Consider the following 23,494-nt stretch of genomic DNA (forward strand, 5'->3'; position numbering starts at 1 on the left):
TTTGGGGCCAATAACTACACTCATCCATTTGATGACATTTTATTTTCAGAAAGGCACCATTCACCGCATTGAATTTGTCTAACAGCTTACATAATCAGATGTTTTTTTTTCTTTTAAGTTAATCAAGAAATTTTCCCTTCTCCTGCGAAAGTGAGGCTATGGCAAAAATAAAGCCAAGATCATAATACATGTTAGGTTTGTTCCAGGTGGGAACCCGAAAAGTATATATAGGACAGAATGCGGTTAATGCAAAACTTAGGCTTGTAAACAATAGCCACAGGAGTCCCAGGAGTCTCTGGACTTTGTAGATCTAACAGACAGCTGCAGCCCTCATTCCTCCCCCTCCCTCCCTGATAGAGACAAAGTTTCTCTCTCTCTAGTAGATCTAACAACAGCTGCAGCCTCATTCCTCTCCCCTCCCTCCCTGATAGAGATGAAGTTTCTCTCTCCCTAGTAGATCTAACAGACAGCTGCAGCCCGCATTCCTCCCTCCTCTCTCCTCCCTCCTTGATAGAGATGAAGGCTATCTCTCCCTACCTCTTCTGATAAGAATGACCCGAGAGCAGAAGGATGGATGTCACTGGGGCAAAGTTCCTGCAAGTTGGTTATTTGAAGAAAAATTTATTACAAGCAGCTGTTCAGGCCCACTTACTTTCTTTCCCCCAAAAAACCTCTATAAAACCCTAGGCTCTCCCCTTTTCTCTCGTGGACGCTTGTTCACCTCCACCCATCTGCACCCAGATGCTCAAAATAAACAGCATTTTGCTACACATGAGTCTTCGTGTGTCTCTCTTTCAGCTCCAGACCTAACAATACAAATACCATTAGGTCTATTGAACCTTTTTTTTTTTTTTGAGACAGAGTCTTGCTTTGTTGCCTGGGCTAGAGTGAGAGCCCTGGCATCAGCCTAGCTCACAGCAACCTCACATGCCTGAGCTTAAGCGATCCTACTGCCTCAGCCTCCCGAGTAGCTGGGACAACAGGCATGCGCCACCATGCCCAGCTAATTTTTTCTATATAGATTTTTAGTTGGCCAGATCATTTCTTTCTATTTTTAGAGCGACAGGGTCTCTCTCTTGCTCAGGCTGGACTTGAACTCCTGACCTTGAGCGATCCTCCCACCTGGGCCTCCCAGAGTGCTAGGATTACAGGCGTGAGCCACCCCGCCTGGCAGGTCTATTGACTCTTGAGAATTATTCACCAGCACCAACAGGGAAAAGAAAAAAACTTTGCATTTGTGGAGGGGGTGTGTGATTTTTCTGGTGTATCTCTTAGAAGACCTAGTTTCTAGTTTCTAGTTTCTAGTTTCCTAAAATGTTGAGCTTCAGAAAGCCTCAACATCTATGACTGTGCTAGGAGCCCTTACAAACGTATTTTGTACAATCTGTGCTGAGTCAGCTGGGAGTCAATAGGCTGAATGTGGGCAGGTAAAGCCCCTCCCTGCAGACCTGTTGCTATTAAGGATGCCATCTGGAAGTCTCAAATTGCAACCCCAAAGGTTGTTCACATTGCACTCATGCTGTACACACACACACACACACACAGTCTTCCTACCAGTAACATTCAAGATAAGCACACTTAATATTGCCAGTCATATGTGGAAGAGCATGTTCATTTTTTAACTGTGTGTGCCAGAGCCAAGATATCCCACTGATCCAACAAAAAACAAAGCAAGGAATAGCTTTAACATACCATTAATTTATGCTATTAAATTTTTCCAGTGAAAGACAGACAGCAAAGCCCATACAAAATTTAGGGACAAGAAAACTCAAATTTCAGCTACTGGTAGCTGTCTAACGATAGACTTTGCGTTTTCATGCCCTGCCCTCTAGGATGCTTCTGCCTTCCCTGCCAGATGTCTTCTAGCTCTGATCTTGTTGCTCCTGACAGCCCACATCTGGAACATCTGTTGTGCTGCCATAGTAACACAGGAGCCATAAAGCTGAAGAAAGGCTCCATGTGAGAGAGAACTGTTGAAAAGAATCCCCTGGCACCACCCCTCCCAAATGCGAATCATACTATTTAACACATCCAGGGAACCAGAGGGGAAACACCTGAGGGTCTTGGAGAACCTAACAAGCTGTCACTGCAAAGCTGGTCCTCCAGAGAGCAGAGGAAGAAAGCAGGTAACCTAGTGCAAGTCACACCTGCTTCACTCTTAAACTTCTCCCTCAAGTGGAGCTTCCCTGCAAACAGGACTGGTCTTCAAAGTCTCTGAGTCCCTCTCTCTCTGATCCAAAATGCTTGAGCTAATTTTATTGCTTCCCAAGAGGATCTCATTGGAAAATATAAAGCCTTTGTTATGTTTGCAGCAGCCAGGAAATGGGGAATAAGCGGGTGGTGGTGGAGGGGGTAGTTTACAATCTCTCCTGGGCTTGATTTAGACATAAAAGTTCCAGGCTGTTGCAAGAAACGGGGTCACAAGCAGAAAAACTGTTTTCCCTGATAAGGTGGTCCCATGGTTTTGATCTTGCTCGTGGTTACACAGGTGCGTATTGCAGCAGTAGTAGTGTAGCTTAGGTTCCCCTAAGAGTGCTGAGATGCGGTCAAACGTGCAATCCTCAAAGGTCCAACACCGGTGATATATACGTGGCCCTGTGGGGAGACACATACACAAAGGTAAGAAAGTAAGTGGGTACAGTTCTGTATCTGCCTTTGAACCCTAAATTCTATGTAGAATTTACTCTATGGAAGTAGAGACATCCAGATAGGTTGGTAAGTGGGTTGTGTAGGGGAACAATTAGAAAATGATGAGATACCTCTAAATGGAAATTTTCTATAAAACCCAGGTCTCATCAGAGCCAGGACAGTTGTTGGGGGGCGGGGGAGGCAACAGGCATTTATTGTGTTAGAGGGACATTTGGTCATATCTACCAAGATTTTATCACATTAACTGCCATGTGAGTTGTATTTAACTGATGCTAATTTTGAGCCCGTGGCCTTGTGAAGCAAAACCCGGGCAAAACCATGCAGTTGGTTTGTGAAAATCTTACTTGTTGATGTTCTTACTGTTACAATTAATATTGACAAATTAATTCTAAAAATGTGAATTAAATGTATAGTAATCAATAAATTTAGTTTTTCATTAAATTACAAAGGATCATTTTGTTTTCGAAGTTTTTATTTTATTTTCATAGTAAAACACCGTATATAAAGCCATTTGGGACAGCCCAGCAGGCCTTTGTCAGAATTTTAACTGTATGTGTCCTTTCTTCATCTTTGCTTCACGGTCCCCTAGCTCAGACTCTGGCACACGGTAGGCCCTCAGAGGCTTGGGACACAGCACAGTGCTGCTTTAAAGAGCACAAGCTTTGGAATCAGATGGATTTCCATGCTTAAACCCTGAGCTGGTTACCTGACCATAGCCTGTTGCTTAATCTGAGCCTCAGTTTCCTCATCTATCAAATGGGAATAAAAGATCACCCTGAGAGGTAAGTGAGATGCATTAATTAAAAAGCATATGGGCCTTGCACAATGGTTCACACCTGTAATCTCAGCACTTTGGGAGGCCGAGGTATGAGGATCATTTCCATCCTGGGCAAGATAGCGAGAACCCCCTCTCTACAAAGAATTTAAGAATTAGCGAGGCTGCTTGTAGTCCCAGTACTTGGGAGGCTGAAGCAGGAGGATGGCTTGAGCCTAGGAGTTCAAGGCTGCGGTGAGCTGCAATTGCACCACTGCACTCCAGCCTGGGTGACACAGCGAGACCCTATGTCTTTAAAAAAAAAAAAAAAAAAGTTTATGAAAGGTGCTCAGTGCCCAGTACACAATTGGTGCTAATAAATGGTAGCTATTACTTGTTGAATACAGGAGTAATGAGAATTAGAGTGACACAAATTTTTTCCCAGACTCTCATCCCCCCCATTACATTTAGGAGACAGGGAAAGGGGAGGCTCTTACCAGCTGTTGACCGGAGACACGCATCAAAATTGGGTGTACAAGTGGTGACTGCAGTGCATTCAGGCACTGGGTCCACACAGCTGTAGCACTGCAGGCTATAACCTGGAGTCAGGAAGAAAGCACGTCAGGACCTCTTAAACCAGCACTGACTTGCCCCTGGCAGCCCACAGTCTGCATTGATAGGGGCCAGAGGTCAGCAACTCAGGGCATGCTGCCACAACCACACAAATTCACAGAGGTTATATCTTTCCAAGCTCAAACTACAGTTCCAGCAACATTTTCTGGACCTTGCTGCAAGCATAAAAGAAATAACCACATCTGCCATCTAACTGTACAATTGAGAAGCTTCCTCCTAACCTTCTACTGGGGAGAGATTAACCTGCAATGTAATGATATAGGACAAGGAAAATATCAAGAGAATAAGCCAAAAGAATTCTTTAAGTGCTTTTCAAGCAACAAATGTACTCAATTAAATCACATTCTCGTGGATTAATGATCAGTATTTGGCAGTACTTATGTCTGTGAAGAGACATTTTCACAGATGAAATATGTAAAATATCATTACAGATCAGTATTAACAGATGAACAGCTGCGACTGATAATGATGATAGAGAACACTAATTTTGAACCCCAATAAAGCAAAAGTTCTCCCCCTAAAATGAATTCTACTCCTCTCATTAGGAGGGTATTATATATTTGCACTCGATTATTATGTTGTGAATGTGTCAATTTAAAATCTATGACAATTTGTTTTCTCTCTTGTTATTTATATAATAACTTACATAATGTCCTCGATTTTGTGTCTTGGCCTGCAAAGCCTGAAATATTTACAGTCTGTTCTGGCCCTGTACAAAGCTGATGACTGCTGGGATAGGGTATCATCACCGAACTGTTCCCTGCTAAGGGACTGAGCCAGTGCCAGAAGCGCACAGTCAAGGAAAGACAACAGCTGTACACTTTAAACCCACAGAGGTGGCACAGCTGGGACCAGTAGAGACACTCAACACGAGGGTCATCTTCCACCAGAAGCAAATGGCCTCCAGTTCCCTAACTGGAAAAATGACTTCTCCCAGGTAAGTTCTCATGGTTCATCTTTGCCAGCTAAACTTCAGGTTTTGCTGGATGATTTTTCCTACTCTGTTTTATAAAAACAGTGACAAGAAAAAGATGAGTTGTAGTTAACCTGTGTGATGGGGAGAGGCTCAGGAAGCAACAGTTGGAAGCAAATCATCCTGATTTATGTGGATACACACTTTTCTATTATCAGAGATAACCACCTTCCTGTCACATGGCTTCTGCCATGGAATCAGTACCTGGTGGAATCAACCGGTGTGAAAGACGTTTTCCAAGATGAAACATGTAAAATCTCATAGAAGAATGTCACGTTTAAACCAAGGGTGGGTTTTGAGCCCAAGAGCTGACTTGTAGTTCTAAGGCACAAGCCCAGATTTAGCACCATGGAAAGAGGGGACTTCCCAGAAGTCCAGGGGAAAGAGGGTCCTCACTTCCTGAGCACAGACAGGAGCCAAGCTCTCTATAGCATCTTCAGTGGCCAAGCCTGCCTTCATACGTGTAAAATCCCACTCACCAGGGGACCCTTTGTTTTGTGAAGCTTCCAGATTAACGCCTCAGTCAAAAAACTCCTCCCACCCCACTATGTTTGCAGATGACAAGACGCATGCCTGCAGAGGTGAAGTGACTCACCCAAGGACACCCAGCTACAAAGCCAGTGTGCAGGGCTCCGTCAGACCCGCTGTCTGCGTGTGTCATGCCTGTGTGACAGGGGAGCCACGATGACATGGCACAAAGAGGCAATTTTCCTATGGCCCCTTCCTGTGTGTACACATGGATGTGTGTTCCCACGGACGAGAGGAGAAGAGTCTAAGCAGCAGGGCGCTGTTCTAGCCTGGCTGTGGTTCTGGGCCATTTGATTTATTCTTCTTTCTTTCTTGTTTTTTTAGGCTGGTCAGGTGAAGCAGTGGGAGTGGAGAAGGAACAAAGGAATCTGTAATTTGTTGTGATAATTTAGTTGTAAACACCACTGCACTCGGACCAACCCCTGGGCCATTTTAGGTTACCCATAGAAGTGAATTTCCCACCGGCTAGAACCAGAGCTCATTTGGCTTCTTAACAAGCCTTTAGAAGGAAAGATCAAAGCTCATGTTTGGAACGTCTGTGGGGCAGAAATATTCACAACTAATATGTTCATACAGGGTTCAAATATCTGTGCACCTATGTGCTAAGCCCTTCACAGAATTTGGATAACACGTAGGCTCAATTCTCTCCATCCCCATTTTCAAAAGAAAACAAGGACTAAGATATTAAGTAAATTGTCCACAATCACTAAGTGACAGCCCTAAGACTCAAACCCAAGCTTGGTTTAACCAAGATTTTCTTCTAATTGACCTGAGAGGGGAAGAGAAGGAAACAGTACAGACAGTGGGTGAAACCAAGGCCAAAGACGAGCAACAAGGCAGTGGACGACTGACTGTTTGACATTCTAGCCCAGGGGTAGGGAACCTGTGGCCTTCGAGGTCCTTAAGTGCAGCCTTTTGATTGAATCCAAATTTTACAGAACAAATCCTCTTATTAAAGGGGTACAGCAGAGAAAGATGAAGCTTTTCTTGTCACCTTTGGTGCTTAAAAAAGTACAATGTTAAAATGAGAAGGCTGTGGGGTCTAGCCACTAAGCCAGGGGAGAGGAGATTTGACCCTGGGCTCAAAGAAATAGAATATAAAGGACAGTTCCCCTGCTGTTTGAATCTTTGGGCCGCAGCAAGGGAAGCTCTCACCTGTGTGTGTATGTGTGAACCTCACCCCCAATTCTGAGGAAGGGCTTCAGTGCACCCGAAACCTGCCATGCAGCAGCTGATGCCCCCAAACCCAAGCTTGCTCCATAAACAAATGCAGACTACTGGAAGTCGGACGCGACTGGGCTATTATAATTACAGAAGATAAACTGGGTAGAAGAACTCAGAAGAGAATGTGGGTTGTGACACAGGCAAACCCAATAACAACCATCATGGCTGAACTAGTGGAGGTGAGGAAGGAGGGGAGTCATGACCTCTCTTTTTGCTCAGAAACGGGAGTATGTTCAAGTGTGTCCTTGGGTAAGTGAGGGTTTTGCCTCAGTGTTCTGAACTGTAAAACGGGCATAACAGCACTGCCCCCTCCCGGGATGGGGACTGTGCCGAAATAGGCTTTGGCACAGTCCCAAGTACAAAATAAGCAGTTAAGATACAGTAGCTGCTAATATTATAAGACATGCCCCAACACTGCAGAAATTTTGTTTTTATTTTTCATTATGTTGCTACTGCTATCTCTGCTCCTCACCACCCGCCACAAAAAAACAGCAAACAACCAAAAAAAAAAAGAAGTGGCCAGGATACTATACCAATATGACACAGGCAAAAAATGACATTTGATCCTCATGATGGAGTAAAGCAAGTAGCATGGGTGTTCCTACTGCTATAGAGATCAAGACTCAGAAGCACACAACTTCCTCCAGGAGGAAGGGTGGTCCAGAAAGGGCTGGCCCAGGGAAAAGGGTGGCCCAGGGGGAAGGGTGGCCCAGGGGGAAGAGTGGCCCAGGGGGAAGGGTGGCCCAGGGGGAAGAGTGCCTCAGAGGGGAGGGGTGGCCTGGCACAGCGGGAAGAACATGGACTGCGGTGCCAAAGTGTGTCTGGTCACATCCTGGCGTACCGTACCACTTCTGTGTGTTATTCAACAAGTTAATTAATCTTTGGGGGCCGCAATCTCATCGTGTGTAAAACAGGGATAAAAGTACTACCTACGCCATCAGGTTGGCACCAGGATCAAACAAGCAAATACATGTCAAGTGCTCAGAATAGTGATTGGCACACAGACGCTATGAGCCTGGGCTGCTTCTGTCAGCACTGTGCCCATGGCCGTGGCTATAACATAGGAGAAGCCCCAGGGCAGGACTAAGCTCCCTCACGTGGCTCTGGGCACAGGGGGCCCCAGAGGGGCTTGCACAGCACCCTAAGCACAGTATCCATGGGAGCTGCAAGTAGCCTCTGGTTAGAGGGCTGAAACCTAAGCCGCTGAATGTTGCCCCCACCCCTGCCAAAAGCAGCCCTGTTGGGCAGGATGACCTGTAACTCTGGAAGGGGCCCCACTGCGGATGAGGCCCCATGGAGGAAGGAGCTGTCACATAACCCTGGACCTGTAACACTGGAAGGCAAAAGAAGCAAAGCCAGGCCTGCAAGAGGAACTGGCACTGAAACTGAGCCCAGCGATACCGGCTCCTTCTCCTGAGCCTAAGAAAAAGGAAGCTCAAGGCCAAGGCAGCCTAGATCCGTGTCACGGGACTTGTGGGACTCACCTGAATGGCAGAAGACAGCCAGCACGAGCATGAGCCCGAACAGGACGAACCCCCCTTGGCTTCTCATCGTGCCTGTCCACAGAATCTTGAAGGAAGGGATAAGACAGGTTGTCACGAATAACAAAATACTGCTGGTTATCCCAGAGACCACGAGCTGGAAGACTGAGCCGGCTCCAGGGAACACAGGGGAGGAGCTGACAGACTGGAATAACCAGGAAACATACCTGGTTGGGCGCCAGGGACTGGGAGTCCTCTCAGGAGGGCTCACTTGACCCTTCCCCTCCTGCCCCACAACCTTAGCCTAATGAAGGAATGTGTGGGTCTCGGTGACAGGGTGGCTACAGGGTGTCAGCACACACCGGACGGTGCCCAGCCCTAATCCACAGCAGCTGCATATACCTAATTATACTCAGTCCGTTTTTTTAAATTTTTTTTTCAAATTAGAATTTTGGTTTGTAACATCTTAATCAACATTAAGAGATTATCAATGGAAAATTAAATGATAAACATGTCCATTACAATTAGAAAAATTTTTAAAAATATAGTGATTACAAATTAAAGCAATGTAAAATTCAAGAGAAAGGATTAACAGTAAACCAGACATGAGTAGAGCAGAATTAAGTGAATGAAATTGAAAGTTGTTAATATTTGGTAGAAAAGACAAAGAATGCTAGTAAGGTGTGACATGCTGAATTTTACACCACCAATCATTTGTCCTGTAGAGGCATGGCCTGTGCCAAGTATACTCAGTCCTTCTCGCTGCCATGCAGTGGGTACGACACTGGCTTCCCCATGACAGTGGCTTGGTCAGATGAGATAGGAGAAAACTGACCAATCAGCAACTACAGATCCCACTCCACTGGACCCACCTGCAGCTGCTGACTAAGCTGGAAGGCCACTTCTCTTCCAGGTCACACTGCTAAGTGAAGCAGACCAAAGGGTGACTCTGGAGGGCAGCAGCCTGCATTCAGCAGAAGAACAGGGGACAAAAGTCTAGCTAGCATGCATGGAAGCTCTGGCTCCCCACTGAGACAAGTACAATGGGGACACCTCATTGTTCACCTTGGGGACATAAAGAGAGGTATCAGGCAACTTCGATGACTAGTCCCCAGTGCATTAGTGCCTAGATGTGCAGCAGTAAGCATAGGGCGAGAAGCGGAGGCTAAAATGCCTTTAACCCTTTCTCCCAGTAGGGAAGCCAAGGCACAGGGAGGTTTTGAACTTGCCCAAGTACAAAGCATCAGTTGCAGATCTAAGAAGTCCCCAACCCCACCCCTACATCCCTGGACCCATCCTCAAATGAGGAGGTGACAGCTCCTATACACCGGGGTGTTCCACATTCTATTCTCCTGAGCCCCACAGGACTCATGCCTGGCAGACAGATGGGGCTCTTGGGGAGACAAGCCACTCCCCTCCTCGAGGTTATTGGTGCAGAGTTCCTTGATGCCACCAGTCAGGGGAGGACCGGGAAGCAGAAAGGACAGGGTCTGGCAGAGTCTGGCATTGTTGAAAGAAGAAAATGTTGAGAGAGTTAAGCCTGGCATGGGGAAGAGGTGGCTTTTTCATATGTGGGGAACCAGAAAGAAAAATAAACAAGGACTGGCCTTTCCTTACAAGGAGAGTACCTGCCACTTCCCTCTGGCCTCCTCAAAACCTACAACCTGCTCCTGGTCACCAGCCCCCGTGTGGGACCATCCCAGGGATAGGGGCCCCCACACTGACAGCCACCTGCTTGGCTCCCCATGCTCAGGGATTTCTGGGTAGAAAGGATGATTTCCAGGCTCAAGTTAGACAGAGCTCAGGACCACGAGGGACTGCTGCAAGTGGGTAAGGAGAGGAAGGCATTGATCTGAGGTTCCCAGACAGGGATGCAGGGAGCTTCAGACACTTCCAAGAAGTTAGGAATAGCTGTGGTGTCAGCATCCGCACCGGAGGAGGCGGGAGGGAACATACTGACTCAAGTCAGGCACTGGAAAGGTATCAGGTTGGCAGGAGCTGTAGCTCCAGGAACGGTCTTTCTTCCCTTGACATAACTAACAGTGTCTCAACACACAGGGTCCCTGACAGAGAAGGGTTCTTTGATGAGGCGCATTAGAAAGAACCGGCCTGCTAAGAAAGCAAGAGCACAATGAACTGGTTAAGGGCACAGTCGTTCCAGTCCACTCTGGAGGACTCTGAACAAGGCCTTGAATAGTTCTGGCTCTGTCACTTATTTGCTGTGTGTGAACCTCTGATCTCCACCCTTCATCTTGTAAACACGGGGACAGTCACATGTACTGCTCAGTACAATGCCCGGTCAAAGACAGCATTTAAGAAAAAAAGCCACTGTCAGTATTACTGAGCAGTCATGACATTACTGGGGGAAGAAATTAGGTGTGGAAGGAGAAACTCTGTATTGGATGAGTAGGGGGGATCTTGGGCCCCAAACCTAAGGCAGCCCTCAGCGTTGTGGGTTGGGCAGAAGTGTCAGGTCTCAGCCTCAATTCTATATGACTGGCTGATCGTCACTGCAGCTGCTTCCGTGACATGGCTGCAGAGGGGCAAAGATGGCACAGGACAGAAGTGGCCAGTGTGCAGATGCAAAGGTTGGGCCGTTCAAATAAAAATAAGAGCAGATCTTTGCTAACCACAACTGAATTGTCAATTTCCAGGAGCAAAATGTTCATAGGGAGTGTGTGTGAGCATGTGTGTATGTATATGGGGAGCAGGGGAGGAGGGAGGCAGAAGAAGAAATAGCTCACTGTTTTAAAGCTATTTTATAAATGCCCTAAAATGTGGGCTGTAATTAATGTTAAGCAGGATTATTTATGACTTTTTTTCCCGATCTTTTACTTATTGCCATCTTTTCCCCAAATAGTCTATAATGAACTGAGTACTACTTTTAAATAACAAGTATCAGGAAAATCCACACATTACAAATGTTCCCTTTTTAGTGGTCACATATCACCTATCTTTTGGTAAATCTATCTCAGAATTAAAAAAATAAAAAACCCAACTTCATAGTTTGAAACTCTTCCCTAGTCTAAAACACCCTCCATTTAAGTAAAAAAAAAAAAAAAAAAAAAGAAAACAGATGTTCATAAGTTAAGTGTGCAGATAAGATGGTGGATGAACCAAAAGTGCCGCCATTTCACACAAACCAAGCACTTATACACAAGATACACTCAGAAGGCATCAATAACTTAACTGTTATCTAAACATCTCAGGACTTATTAATAACCATGGGTTTGTACCTATGGACTGTTTTCTGGTTCTTTTCTTTTTTTTGAGACAGAGTATCACTCTGTTGCCCAGGCTAGAGTGCCATGGCGTCAGCCTAGCTCACAGCAACCTCGAACTCCTGGGCTCAAGCAATCCTCCTGCCTCAGCCTCCCGAGTAGCTGGGACTACAGGTGCAGGCCACAACATCTGGCTACGTTTTTCTATTTTTAGTAGAGACGGGGTCTTGCTCTTGCTCAGGCTGGTCTTGAACTCCTGAGCTCAAGCAATCCTCCCACCTCAGCCTCCAAGAGTGCTAGGATTACAGGCATCAGCCACCACACACGGCCTATGGACTGTTTTAGTAATACTGCTATTGTTCTAAATTATTTTTAATTCTTCTAAAGAATGTGCTACTGCAATCACCAAAGAAGACAGGTAGTGACAAGTCTTCCTTCTTCAAGGGTGGATTTAGCTACCGGAAATAACCCAAAGTCATTCTGAATAAGTCCACAAAACAAGATGGGTGAGCCTCCTGGAAAACTCCATTTTGGGCTTGGAAAACACACTTTCAGCCAGCCTTTATTAGGACAGATTTTTCTGGGTGGCTTAAAATTGACTCTACATTCCTTAAGGAGAGCTCCAAATAGGGTGTTCATCACAGGAATAAGTAAACAGTCAAGTTTACAGAAACACCGTTTAAAACAGCAAAAATTGAGCAACATACACACCCAGCAATAAGAAGATGGGCAAATGATGGTGCAAGTCCACGGTGGGGAACTACTCAGCCTTGAAGAGTAACAGCCAAGAGAGGCTATACTCACAACCTGTTAGGAAAAAAGCTGCTTGAAAAACTGCTGTAATTTTATTATTTTTTCTTTAAAAAATAGATAGATACATACACACATGCATAAAAAGTGTTTGGAATACCACATCAACTTATCTGAATGTTTTGGATCGCGTGGTTAACAGAGTGGTAAAATTATGAGCAATTTATTTATGCTTAAGTGTATTTTTTCTTAACAAGGAATATTTTTATAGAAAAATCTCTTAACATAACAGAATATTTTCATGTGCTTATGTATTATTTCATTTGCAATTTCTTTTTATTTTTGTAATACACAACCTGATTAGGTATAATAATATATATATTGCTTCTCAAAATTGGCTACTTTGAGGTAAAAAATGTTCATGTATATGTATTCTTCTGTCTGTCTGAGAAAAGTTATTTTAGTTATGGTGTATATTTATAAAAAGTGAGGCCTGGCTGAGTGTACAGATCTGTACAGATCTATGGTGTCATCCCACTTTCCTCCTGATTTGCATCACCTTGAAACACTCAACTCCTTTAATTCAGCTCCTAATTTGTACAGTGGTAGTAATGATTTTATATGATGACAAAACATGAAAAGAAGACTTGAGGGTTTTAAAGCTGAATGTGGACAAAAATTTCCTGTGGTAATTTAAGGAACAAGTAGTTAAGCGCACACACGATACTGGAGTTCACTCTGTCCTAGCCTGGACCCGACCTGGAAATAACATTTTTAGTCTGGGTGCCACATTTCCGAATGTCCTCCAGTTTATCAGGATAGCAAAATAAACAGCGATAGAAGCCACGAGAAATGGTTCGAGGAACCAGGGCTGTTCTATTTGAAAAATATAGTCAGAGACAAGTTATTGTCTTCAAATATGAGAAGTGACACTGTGGAAGGGACGTTATTCTGCGTAATTTCCAAAGAGGATGAACTGGGGAGGCCATTTAGATGAGAAAGAGCTACCAGTAGCCGTCATCCCACTCCCTCCTAGCTCCTCTGTCCCATGCCGGGTACTGTGAGGCGTCAGCATATCTGGAAAGCAATTCCTTTGATGAAATGTAAAAAGTTCCCCATCAGTTGGAAATGTTCAAACAGCGAGTAGGGATCACAGGTGAGGGACGTTGCAGAGAAGATTCCTGCAGATGACAGTAACGAGCAAAAATAAAACAGTTCTGAGCTACTAAAAAGTCATTCTATAATAAAACTAACCTGACAGTTATTTATTTACTCCCATCCACCTGAGATGTAAGTGGAAGCTAAAAAGTCACAAGTTGATTTATAAATACAGGCATCCCTTATTAAGTGTCTGAAAATGTTTTGGGTAGCAAATGTTTTGAGTATTTGGGCAGAAAATGAAGTGTGAGCCTATATTCTACTATTTTAAATGGGAAAACGTGTTACTGCTGTGTATTCCAAAACTCAAAATAGCAACTAAAAACATATATACACACACACAGTTGACCCTTGAACAACACGGGTTTGAACTGGGCAGGTCCATTTATACACCAATTTTAAAAAGTAAACATATTGGAAAATGTTTTGGAGATGTGTGATCATTTGAAAAAACTGGCAGACAGGCAGGTGCTGTGGCTCAGGCCTGTAATCCTAGCACTCTGGGAGGCCGAGGAGGGCGGATTGTTTGAGCTCAGGAGTTCGAGACCAGCCTGAGCAAGAGCGAGACCCCGTCTCTACTAAAAAAAAAGGAAGAAATTAGCTGAACAACTAAAAATATGTAGAAAAAATTAGCCAGGCATGGTGGCACATGCCTATAGTCCCAGCTATTCGGGAGGCTGAGGCAGGAGGATCACTTGAGCCCAGGGATTTGAGGTTGATGTGAGCTAGGCTGACGCCACGGCACTCTAGCCCAGGCAACAGAGTGGGATTCTGTCTCAGAAAAAAAAAAAAAGAAAACTGGCAGACAAACTGTGTAGCCTATAAATATGGAGAAAATTAATAAAAAGGTATGTCATGAATGCATAAAATATATGTAGATACTAGTCTATTTTATCATTTACTACCACGAAATATGTACATATCTATTATAAAAAGGTAAAATTCATCAAAACTTATGTACATAAACATAGGCCATACATGGCACCATTTATGCTAGAAATGTAAACAAATGCAAAGATGCACTATTACATCATAAATGCATAAAAATAACTGTAAGACATACTGTACCGCCATAATAATTTCGTAGCCACCTGCTGTTGTCATTGCAGTGAACTCAGGCCTTGCCAGTAGCTGCTCAAAATGCCGTGGGAGGCTAAGCATCTCTGCATGAGCAGTTCTACTCTCCAGTAAAGAGCACATCACAGTACAAAGTCATCTCTCTCGACTGTGTGTATTTTTAAGCGTGTTAGTGCAATACTAAGCCTGGAATCAAACACCACAGGACCCATACGAAGTGTCACTAGTGATGCTGGAAGTGTTCCCAAGAAGCAAAGTCACTTCAACAAAAAGTTGAATTGCTTCATATGCACCGTAGATCCAGGCTGCCCGCCATTGCAGATGCACGTTTCATCTTGCAAACATCGAATAAATTTACAGTATCGGTAAATACAGCAGAGTAGTATAAATGCATTTTCTCTTCCTTATTTTCTTAATAACATTTTCTTTTCTCTAGCTTCCTTTTTTGTAAGAAGACAGTATATAATACAGATAACACACAAAATGTGTGTTATTACGCTATGGGTAAGGGTTCTGGTCAATAGTAGCCTGTTAGCAGTTAAGTTTTGGGGGGGTCAAAATTTACATGTGGATTTTCAACTGGTAGGCCCCCAACCCCTGAGTTGTGTACGTATATAAACAATCAACTGTGCATATATATAAATAAGCCAAAGAAATTTGAACAGAAAGCATTTAACACATTAAATAATTATTTAATGACAGAACATTTAAGGAATTCACCAGTGGGTGTATTTATTGGTGTGAAGTAGGTTCAGTCTCAACCCCCATCTCCCAGTCACACCTGTAGTAACATAGGAGCCCACCGTGAGCAGGTGCGTGCTAGACACCAGGCTACGGTGACTGCTGAACAAGGCAAGGCCCCGCTCTCAAGAACCTTACAATCTAGTCGGAGTGGACACCACCTAGTGCTAAAGACTAGGAAGAAAATAAAAGGACCACAACACTGGTTCTCAAACTGCAGGGAGCAACAGAATCACCTGGAGGGCTGGTGAACAGATTGCTGGACCCCACCCCTAGACATTTGAATTCTGTAGGTGTAAGTAGTGCAAGCCCAATGTGCATTTCTAGCCAGCTCCCCGGTGCTACAACTCTGCTGTCCAGGGACCACACTGAGAACCACTGGGTTAGAGAGCAGCTGTCTAGCACAAGGGCCAGGCTACTTTCGGTAAGGTTGAAAGTGTCTCTCCCAACAGGGCTGTAAAAGAAGCTGTTAGTATTGATTAAATATTTAGGAGCTGCTGCTGCAGGCCCATGTGATTATGCCACTGAATGCAAGCCATTAGGCAAGTCCTTGTTTCCCAGTCAACTGCCATTTGGTAAGCAAAGATCAAGGGCCAGTTGCCATGCTAGATGCTCTTTACATAATAAGTGGAGTCACTCCTCACAACACTGCTCTAAGGGAAATTTAATCTCTGCCTCCAACTGTAAGAGGAGGAAACTGCCAGGTAAGGAGGAAAACTCATTTATGCAACCAATTTATGTGGTAGGCAGAACAATGCCCCCGCCCTGAAAGATGTCCACATCCCACTTCCAGGAACCTGAGAATACAAGCAGCCTTACTGAGCCAGCGACCCTGCAGATGAAGATTAAGGTTATAGAGATTATTCTGCATTATCCAGTGGGTGCCATGTAATCACAGGGTCATTAGAAGAGGAAAAGGAAGGCAGCAGAGTCTGTCTGAGAGATGTGACTACACAAAAAGACGAAAGAGATTCGAAGAGTGAGGGGGACTCAACTCACGGTTGCTGACTTTGAAGACAGGAAGGGCTCCCTGAGCCAAGGCACACAGGTGGCCTCTAGAAGCTAAGAATTGTTCCCCACTCAGTCCCCCAGTCACCAGAACTGTATTCTGCCAATAACCTGAATAGTCCCCCAGTCACCAGAACTGTATTCTGCCAATAACCTGAATAAGTAAGGCAACAAATTCGCCTCTAAAGCCTCCAGAAAGGAACACAGCCCTGCCACCTCGACCTTAGCCTGGCGAAACCCCTGTCAGACGTCTGGCATATGGAAAGGTAAGATTAACAAATCCGTGTTGTTTGAAGCGGCCCCATTCCTGGTGGTTTGTCCAGCAGCAGGAGAAAACTAATTCGGAAACCTCTGACCTGGAAAGTGGTGGAACAGCAGTTAAACCCGGGTTTGAGCTCAGAAGCGTGTTAAACTCTCTGGTGAGGAGACTTCTTGTGAATTCAGCTTCTGAAATATGTTAGTTAAGCTGACGTCACTGAAGAAGAGATTTGACACCTGCGCTGTTTCCAGGAGATTCGCAGATGCCCATGAGTAGAATTACTGCTCCCGGGATGCTGGGGCCTTAGAGGCTGAATCATTTTAAGCCTAGAAGTATCCTCAAAATAAAACCCAATGTCTTTCTTTTATAAGAAATTAGTAGAGGCCGAGGGGGAGGAAATTACCTGTCCCAAGACACTAGGTTGGTCACAAAGCCACACTGGATGGATGAATCTCTATTCATCAGGGGCTGGTGACTCACAAGACACCTGGTGTTGGCAGTGTTAGGGGCTTGGAGCGTTTGCTCTAGGTATATATGTCATCTTGGAGATATACACAGTGCCTGCTGTAGCCACTCATGCTGAGTTTCCCAGGCTAGGATCAGTGACTCGGTTAAAGGACTGATTACATTAAGCAGGTAGAGACAAAGAGAAAACTGCCATCATGATGGAAAAGCCCCTCCCAGCCAAGCCCCTGGTGTAAGGACAGCCTTGCTGAAATAACAGGTAAGTGGCTGATCCCACAATTTCCCCAGTAACAGTTAAGGGTCAATCCTATGAGTTCTCTCACCAACAGGTGCCCTGCAGGAGTTCTGTTTTGCACAACTTTTGAAGAGAGCTGAATGGACACAAAAGAGATGTAAATCTCCCTCATTCAAAATTGTTTCTGAGAATCTGCTTTTGCAGAGCTCCTAAGTAAACAGCAGGGAGAAGCTACAGCCTCAACCACATCTCAAGGACACAGTCACATCTCTGATAATCCCTTTCCCAAGGAAAGGCAGGAAACCAAGTCTTGGACTTCGACATCTTGCAGTTTTTGTTACCTACCTACTGCCAATTTTATCAAATGACAGCCATCACTATTTTTTATTTTTGTTCCCCTTAAAATCAGTGAGCCACTTGGCCTCACTGCTGGTTCTCCCTTCTCTTTCTCTGGGATGCCTCGCCATGTCCCTGCGCTCTTCCCCCCCCTTTCCGTTCTTTCTCTTTCTCCCTCTCTCTCTCTCACCCTCTCTTTCCTCTCTCTCTCTTTCTCCTCTAAGAAGGATAAAATAAACTTTTTTACTTTTATACCTTAATTCCTGTGTGAGAAATCTCTTCTCCACCCACGGTGTGGGCACCTACTAGGCTTTCCACCCTAACGGTAGTGCCAGGGACAACCACCCTTTACTCATTAAAGCACACAAATCTGCAGCTTCCGCTACAAGGGCCTTCTCTGCAATTTGGTCCAGAAGCCCACATCCCTAGGTTTCCAAAGAGACCCTCTCATCTTGGTACTCATGACCCTGCCCTTTGAGATTATACTATATGCATAGCCAAGCTTTTTTTTGTTTCGTTTTTAAAAGACCAGGTCTCACTCTGTTGGCCAGGCTAGAAGGCTGGAGTGCAGTGGCCTGATCATAACCCCCTGTAACCTCAAAGTCCTGGGCTCACGCAATCCTCCCACCTCAGCCTCCCAAGTAGCTAGGACAAGAGGCATGCACCACCACCTGCAGCTAAATTATTTTAGTTTTTGTAGAGACAGGGGTCTGTGTTACCCAGGCTGGTCTCAAACTCCCAGCCTCAAGCAAACCTCCCACCTTGGCTTCTCAAAGTGCTAGGATTACAACCGTGAGCCACTGTGCTGGCATAGCCAAGATTTAATGAAGATATTTCACAGAGATATGGGGCCTAGGTGAAAACATAGCTTTGTCTTTAGACAAGTTCAAGCACTCCTGGTCTTGGCTGTCTGTGGCAGTTAGGCTGAAATTCTTAAAGGGATGGCCCAGAATTTTCAATGCAGTCCTCTTCAAGAGCTTATGCCTGCTGCTGTCAAAGGTGAATTCCATTAGAAACCTGTTAGGTTTGTTCCAGGTGGGAACCTGAGAAAAGTATGTATAGGAGAGAATGTGGTTAATGTAACACTTAGGCTTGTAAAGCAATAGCCACAGCAGTCTGGGGAGTCCTCAGACTTTGTAGATCTAACAGCAGCTGCAGCCTGAATTCCTCCCCCCTCCTTCCCTGATCAGATGAAGTTTCTCTCTCTAGTAGCTCTAACAACAGCTGCAGCCGGAATTCCACCCCCTCCCTCCTTGATAGAGAGGGAGGCTCTCTCTCCTGATAAGGGGACACCAGAGCAGAAGGATGGATGTCACTGGGACAAAGGTCCTACAGGTTGGTTATTTGAAGAAAAATCTATTACAAGCAGCTGTTCAGGCCCACTTACTTACTCCCCAGAAAAAACCCTCTATAAAACCCAAGGCTCTCCCCTTTTCTCTGGTGGAAGCTTGTTCACCTCCACCCATCTGCACCCGATGCTCAAAATAAACAGCATTTTGCTACACATGAGGTTTCGTGTGTCTCTCTCTCAGCTCCAGACCTAACAATACAAATACCATTAGGTCTATTGAATCTTGAGAATTATTCACCAGCACCCACAGGGAAAAGAAAAAAACTTTGCCCTTGTGGAAGGGCTGTGTCATTTTTTAGGTGTATCTCTTTAGGAAACTAGTTTCCTAAAATGTTGAGCTTCAGAAAGCCTCAACATCTATGACTGTGCTAGGAGCCCTTACAAACAATTTTGTACAATCTGTGCTGAGTCAGCTGGGAGTCAATAGGCCGAATGAGGGCAGGTAAAGCCCCTCCCTGCAGACCTGTTGCTATTAAGGATGCCATTTGGAAGTCTCAAATTGCAACCCCAAAGGTTGTTCACATTGCACTCGTACTGTATACACACACACACACACACACACACACAGTCTTCCTACCAGTAACATTCAAGATAAGCACACTTAATATTGCCAGTCATATGTGGAAGAGCATGTTCATTTTTTAATTGTGTGTGCCAGAGCCAAGATATCCCACTGATCCAACAAAAAACAAAGCAGGGAATAGCTTTAAGATACCATTAATTTATGCTATTAAATTTTTCCAGTGAAAGACAGCAAAGCCCATACAAAATTTAGGGACAAGAAAACTCAAATTTCAGCTACTGGTAGGCTGTCTAACGATAGACTTTGCGTTTTCATGCCCTGCCCTCTAGGATGCTTCTGCCTTCCCTGCCAGATGTCTTCTAATCTTGTTGCTCCTGACAGCCCACATCTGGAACATCTGTTGTGCTGCCATAGTAACACAGGAGCCATAAAGCTGAAGAAAGGCTCCGTGTGAGAGAGAACTGTTGAAAAGAATCCCCTGGCACCACCCCTCCCAAATGCGAATCATACTATTTAACACATCCAGGGAACCAGAGGGGAAACACCTGAGGGTCTTGGAGAACCTAACAAGCTGTCACTGCAAAGCTGGTCCTCCAGAGAGCAGAGGAAGAAAGCAGGTAACCTAGTGCAAGTCACACCTGCTTCACTCTTAAACTTCTCCCTCAAGTGGAGCTTCCCTGCAAACAGGACTGGTCTTCAAAGTCTCTGAGTCCCTCTCTCTCTGATCCAAGATGCTTGAGCTAATTTTATTCCTTCCCAACAGGATGGCATTGGAAAATATAAAGCCTTTGTTATGTATGCAGCAGCCAGGAAATGGGGAATAAGGGGGTGGTGGTGGAGGGGGTAGTTACAATCCCTCCTGGGCTTGATTTAGACATAAAAGTTCCAGGCTGTTGCAAGAAACGGGGTCACCAGCAGAAAAACTGTTTTCCCTGATAAGGTGGTCCCATGGTTTTGATCTTGCTCGTGGTTACACTTGTCCGTCTTGCAGCAGTAGTACTGTAGCTCAGCTTCCCCTAAGAGTGCTGAGATGCGGTCAAACCTGCAATCCTCAAACTTCCAACACTGGTGATATATACGTGGCCCTGTGGGGAGACACATACACAAAGGTAAGGAAGTAAGTGGGTGCAGTTCTGTATCTGCCTTTGAACCCTAAATTCTATGTAGAATTTACTCTATGGAAGTAGAGACATCCAGATAGGTTGGTAGGTGGGTTGTGAAGGGGAACAATTAGAAAAGGGTGAGATACCTCTAAATGGAACTTTTCTGTAAAACCCAGGTCTCACCAGAGCCAGGATAGTTGTGGGGGGGTGAGTGAGGAGGCAACAGGCATTTATTGTGTTAGAGGGAAATTTGGTCATATCTACCAAGATTTTAACCCATTAACTGGCATGTGAGTTGTATTTAACTGATGCTAATTTTCAGCCCGTGGCCTTGTGAAGCAAAACCTGGGCAAAACCCTGCAGTTGGTTTGTGAAAATCTTACTTGTTGATGTTCTTACTGATTTAATTAATATAGACAAATTAATTCTAAAAACATGAATTAAATGAATAGAAATCAATAAATTTCGTTTTTCATGAAATTTTTCATGAAATTAGAGAGAATCGTTTTATTTTTGAAGTTTTTATTCTATTTTCGTAACAAAACACCATGGCCCCAAGGAAAACAAATTTTTTTCTGGTGTACAGTAGAATTCCATGAAGATAGGGAAAGACACCGGCCTGCAAGTGCTGACGTGGAAAGCTTGATGTGAAGAAAAAAAACAAAAGCAGGAAAAATGTGCAAATTGGACTTCATCAAAGTTAAAATGTTTGATCTTCAAAGAACATTATCAAAAATATAAAAAGAAAACCCACAGAATGGGAGAAAATGTTTGCAAATCATATGATAACAGTCCTGTATCCAGGATATATAAAACATTCTTGCTACTCACAATAAAAAGCCAAATAACCCAATTTAAAAATGGGCAAAGGATTTGAATAGAGATTTCAACAAAGAAGGTAAACAAATGGCCAATAAGCACGTGAAAAGATGCTCAATATCATGTGTCATTAGGACAATGGAAATTAAAATCACAAGATCCCACTTTACACTCACTAGGATGGGTAAGATCCAGACATGGTAAATGGCAAGTGTTGGCAGGAAGTGGGAAAATTGGAGAGCCAGCAGGGAAACCCAGGCTACGATAACTTTACACTGGAAGGAAACTGGAGGGATATGAGATATGTGAACAATGAAAGCATTGAGAAACAGGGTTGTTACACGCAGAGTTGCCACGGTCATTTTGTAGAATCCCTAAGGACAAAATAACATATAATTCCCTCATTGCCATGATCACATGCCCGTCCTCTTCTGCACTTTCAAAGGGAAGTTTTCTTGTAGGTAAATTATGTATCCATTGAAAACCTTAGATGCAGAACAGCATGTAGAATGTGATCCATTTGTATAAAAAAGCATATACACGTGGGAGACATGCATTATTTTTTCTCTGGAAGGATTCCCAAGTAATTTAACAGTATTACCTTCATGGAATAATATTCATCATTTATAATATGTTTCTGGATGGGTTGAGATTTGAGATTTTCTTTTTAAATTGTCATATGGATGACTTATTTTTAAAGTATTTGAAACTTCATTTAAAAATCATTAGATTATTCAATAATACAGGAAGTTTCCACATGAACATGGCATTTTGGTCCCATTGTTGGAAAAATATCCTTGAGCACATATGAAAATAAAGGTCAGAAGTATATATTCCAAGTGTAGTGGATTTTTTAATATTTGGAAAAATCATGTTAAGTGGGAAAAAATGTATTAGCTGAGAGTTATTACGGTAGACTTTCCTCTCCAAAAATAATTGAGTGTCTATGAGCTAAATACTGGGAACATATGGGAATATACATAAGATCGGAGGTATGGTCCTTGCTCTGGAATCATTTTCTTATCCTGTGTGCTAGAAAGAAAAAAAATACAAATGCATACTTCCTTATTTAGGACTTGTAACTAATTAATCCAATTCCATTCATAGCTTGGAACACAACACCTCTAAGTTTATACCTGCAGGTATAAGTGTCCTGTCTTCCCGTCAGGGGGATTGGTACCTGCATTGAAATTTAATGAAGTTTGGTGGAGTGGTAGAGGCCAGATGGAGTGTTCCACAAGGGCACTACTTGCTTGACTCATAACTACGTAAGTGGATGTTGCTAACATTGTACTAGACGCTGCTGTTGAAAGTTACTGCTTTATGTGATAGTAATTAAGTACTGAAATTCGAAAAGCATTAAAGCTACCAGAATTTTAATTAGGGAAGCCTAACAGCTTGGGGATAAGAGATAGTAATTTATTAATAATTGTTACCAATTATACCAATTAATCACTTCCTGTGTGTCCTGCAGCAGGCCCAAGCACTTTACTCCAGTTATCATATTCAAGGAACAGCCTTATGATGGTGACCCCACCAAAGCATCAGAATCGCCCAAATAAAAGTGGAGCGTATCAGAGTCACTGGGGCATTGAGGTCCTCTCTGCTTGGCACAGCCTCCCCACTCTTTCTGAAGACTTGACTCAAGTCTACCTAAAGCAACAGTCTTCAGTTGTCCTGGCCCCCCCTGAGTGTGGCCCTTTTTGACAATGCCATTACAGCAGGGACCACTTGACACTGTCATCAGAAGCTCCTCCAAGACTCCAAGTACATTTAACGTGGTTTACGTTTCTGTGGTTTACGCTGCCAGGATGTCAGTCACTACTGGCTGAATTCGCAGCCAATATCTGTCTCTCTTCTAAACTGACTTTGCACAGCACTGCCATACCTGTCGTCACTGCGCAAATGTCACAGAGCGCGCTTGCAAACCTAGGTGGTATAGTCTGCTATGCGCCTGGGCTATGGAGTACCCTATTGTTCTAGGCTACAAATCTATACAGCATGTTATTATACTGAATGCAGTAGGTAACTGTAACACAAAGGAAAGTATTTGTGTGTCTAATCATATGTAAACCTAGAAAAAGTACAGATAAAATATGGTATAAAAGATTTAAAAAAACGTACACCTGTATAGGGCACTTACCATGAATGGAGCTTGCAGAACTGAAAGTTGCTCTGGGTGAGCGAGTGAGTGGTGAGTGAATGT

The 23,494-nt window shown here is 44.0% G+C and overlaps 1 protein-coding gene and 2 long non-coding RNA genes across 7 annotated transcripts in view; 1 reads left to right on the forward strand and 2 right to left on the reverse strand.

Annotated features, from left to right (window-relative positions):
• Nucleotides 1–1,678: 1,678 nt before the first annotated feature.
• LOC123642575 lies at nt 1,679–3,658 on the reverse strand. Its single transcript, XR_006736486.1, has 2 exons — nt 3,486–3,658; nt 1,679–2,595 (listed from the first exon to the last, which is right to left on the reverse strand). It is a non-coding gene; the product is annotated as an uncharacterized LOC123642575 (long non-coding RNA).
• LOC123642573 lies at nt 2,585–22,842 on the forward strand. Of its 2 annotated transcripts, none has more exons than XR_006736485.1 (4): nt 2,585–2,619; nt 3,239–3,431; nt 4,718–4,973; nt 22,763–22,842. It is a non-coding gene; the product is annotated as an uncharacterized LOC123642573 (long non-coding RNA). The 2 variants fall into 2 exon arrangements; XR_006736484.1 differs by lacking the exon at nt 22,763–22,842 and adding an exon at nt 5,567–5,619.
• The window catches only part of CD59 (CD59 molecule (CD59 blood group)), a 47,540-nt gene continuing 43,590 nt past the window's right edge, over nt 19,545–23,494 (reverse strand). For all 4 annotated transcript variants that reach the window (XM_045557770.1, XM_045557771.1, XM_045557768.1 and 1 more), the window contains one exon: nt 19,545–20,451. In XM_045557770.1, coding sequence (XP_045413726.1) covers nt 20,237–20,451 — 215 coding nt within the window. In that variant the 3' untranslated portion in view covers nt 19,545–20,236. The remainder of the gene's footprint in view (nt 20,452–23,494) is intronic.

This window comes from Lemur catta, chromosome 7 (assembly GCF_020740605.2).
Source record: "Lemur catta isolate mLemCat1 chromosome 7, mLemCat1.pri, whole genome shotgun sequence".
Lineage (NCBI taxonomy): Eukaryota > Metazoa > Chordata > Mammalia > Primates > Lemuridae > Lemur > Lemur catta.